The following is a 2,059-nucleotide window of genomic DNA, read 5'->3' as shown; positions in this document are numbered from 1 at the left end:
GAACCGCACTAGAACAGAGACTCTACAGAAGAGGAGACGAGGAAGATCTCAGTTACTGTGAGGAAGAGTGCAGAACCGCACTAGAACAGAGACTCTACAGAAGAGGAGACGAGGAAGATCTCAGTTACTGCGAGGAAGAGTGCAGAACCGCACTAGAACAGAGACTCTACAGAAGAGGAGATGAGGAAGATCTCAGTTACTGTGAGGAAGAGCGCAGAACCACACTAGAACAGAGACTCTACAGAAGAGGAGACGAGGAAGATCTCAGTTACTGTGAGGAAGAGCGCAGAACCGCAGTAGAACAGAGACTCTACAGAAGAGGAGACGAGGAAGATCTCAGTTACTGCGAGGAAGAGTGCAGAACCGCACTAGAACAGAGACTCTACAGAAGAGGAGACGAGGAAGATCTCAGTTACTGTGAGGAAGAGCGCAGAACTGCACTAGAACAGAGACTCTACAGAAGAGGAGACGAGGAAGATCTCAGTTACTGTGAGGAAGAGCGCAGAACCGCACTAGAACAGAGACTTTAAAGAAGAACAGCTGGTAGAACAGACATTTACTGACACTGAAGCATTAACAGCCAGAAAATATGGGACCCCCGAACACCAGGAGCTATTTCCCACACTGGTCATAACCTTCATGCTGAGACAAAGTCCCATCTTCACGCTCTCATAAGGGCCTTCAGTTCTTCTTGGTTTTCTACGATGAATGTTGTATCATCCACACATAGAAGGTCATGTTTCTTCCACTGACTTCGAACCCTCAGTCATTCTCTCCCAGTCCTGCTTCTCATTCTGAGTTCTGTGTACAGGGTGAACAGGTGTGGTGACAGTGGACAGCCTTGCTCCTTCGCCCAACGTGGCCCCAGCCTGTTTGTCCATTTTCTGTCAAGTCTGTGGTTTGACCTCGACCTTTCAATGTCCTCTTTGAAGAACCAGTTGTGTAAATGAGATGAGCAGCTGTGCAGAACCTTTTTAAAGAACCTCAGTGTAATGTAAAAGTTCTACATCAACGGATGGTTTCAACCTAGAACTGTACATCCAAGCATCCAAGAACCCATAAATAACCATCACTGGGTTCATCTATCAGTGTAGCATCATGAAGAAACAGCAACAAATAAATAGAGTAGTTTTACCCCGTCTGCCGCCGTCGTCCGAACGCACTGTCCAGCTCCATCCTTTCAGGAAATCGCTCTCAATCTCTCGCTCTCCCCGTCTTCAACCCTTCTGTCTGTCTGCCTGTCTGTCTGTCTGTCTGCCTGTCTGTCTATATAAGTACTATCCTGTCTTTCTTGATCACTATCCACATTCTGCCCTTCTCTATCTCAATTTAACTCATTCTATCTATCTATCTATCTATCTATCTATCTATCTATCTATCTATCTATCTATCTATCTATCTATCTATCTATCTATCTCCTCCTGTCTTCTTTCTCGATTACTCTCTGCTTTCTGTCCGTCTCTCAATGTAACTATCTTTCTCTGTCTCTTTCTGCTCTCTCTCTGCACCTACAGCCTCTGTAGAGACTGAATCTCTTTCTTCCCTAAAACACTGGCCTCTCTGTGCTCCTCTCTTCTTTCCCTCGCTGCTCTCTCTCTCACTCTCTCCCTTTCCCTGCTCTCTCTCTCTCTCTCTCTCTCATGCATGCATAGATCTCTTTTGGTCTCTTTGTTTTTCTGTTAATAAGGTCGAGGCTACAGTGAGAACAGCAGCGTGAACTTTCATTTCAGACTAATTATACGCCAGTCCAGCACAGCGGCAGCTTTTACGGGCTGGACACCGGGTGTGTCAGTGGTGGAGTACCGATGTCCGCTGTACTCGGCCACTTTATCAGAAACCCTTTTGTTCTGTAGTTCTACCTTGTGAAAAAGAAGGACACTTAAGAACATCAATGTCATACGTGAAGTGTATAGAGAATACTACTAACCAGTAAACAAATAAAGATTAAATTTCATTGGAATTATTTGGGAATACACTTGTATTTTCTGAAAAGCACATATTTTTTAAAGTAACAGATTTCAGCCTCTTAAATGGCCCAAAGCTTTATTACTCACTTCAG

General features: G+C 44.7%; 1 protein-coding gene across 3 annotated transcripts in view; it reads right to left on the bottom strand.

Moving 5' to 3' along the window:
• The window catches only part of si:ch211-234p6.5, a 52,907-nt gene extending 51,388 nt beyond the window's left edge, over positions 1 to 1,519 (bottom strand). For 2 of the 3 annotated variants that reach the window (XM_037536988.1, XM_037536990.1), the window contains exon 1: positions 1,136 to 1,519. In XM_037536988.1, coding sequence (XP_037392885.1) covers positions 1,136 to 1,176 — 41 coding nt within the window. In that variant the 5' untranslated portion in view covers positions 1,177 to 1,519. The remainder of the gene's footprint in view (positions 1 to 1,135) is intronic. The other variant, XM_037536989.1, reaches the window with a different exon arrangement.
• Between the last annotated feature and the right edge of the window lie 540 nt (positions 1,520 to 2,059).

This window comes from Pygocentrus nattereri, chromosome 3, assembly GCF_015220715.1.
Source record: "Pygocentrus nattereri isolate fPygNat1 chromosome 3, fPygNat1.pri, whole genome shotgun sequence".
NCBI classification, from domain to species: domain Eukaryota; kingdom Metazoa; phylum Chordata; class Actinopteri; order Characiformes; family Serrasalmidae; genus Pygocentrus; species Pygocentrus nattereri.
This window is presented reverse-complemented; position numbering and strand designations above follow the sequence as displayed.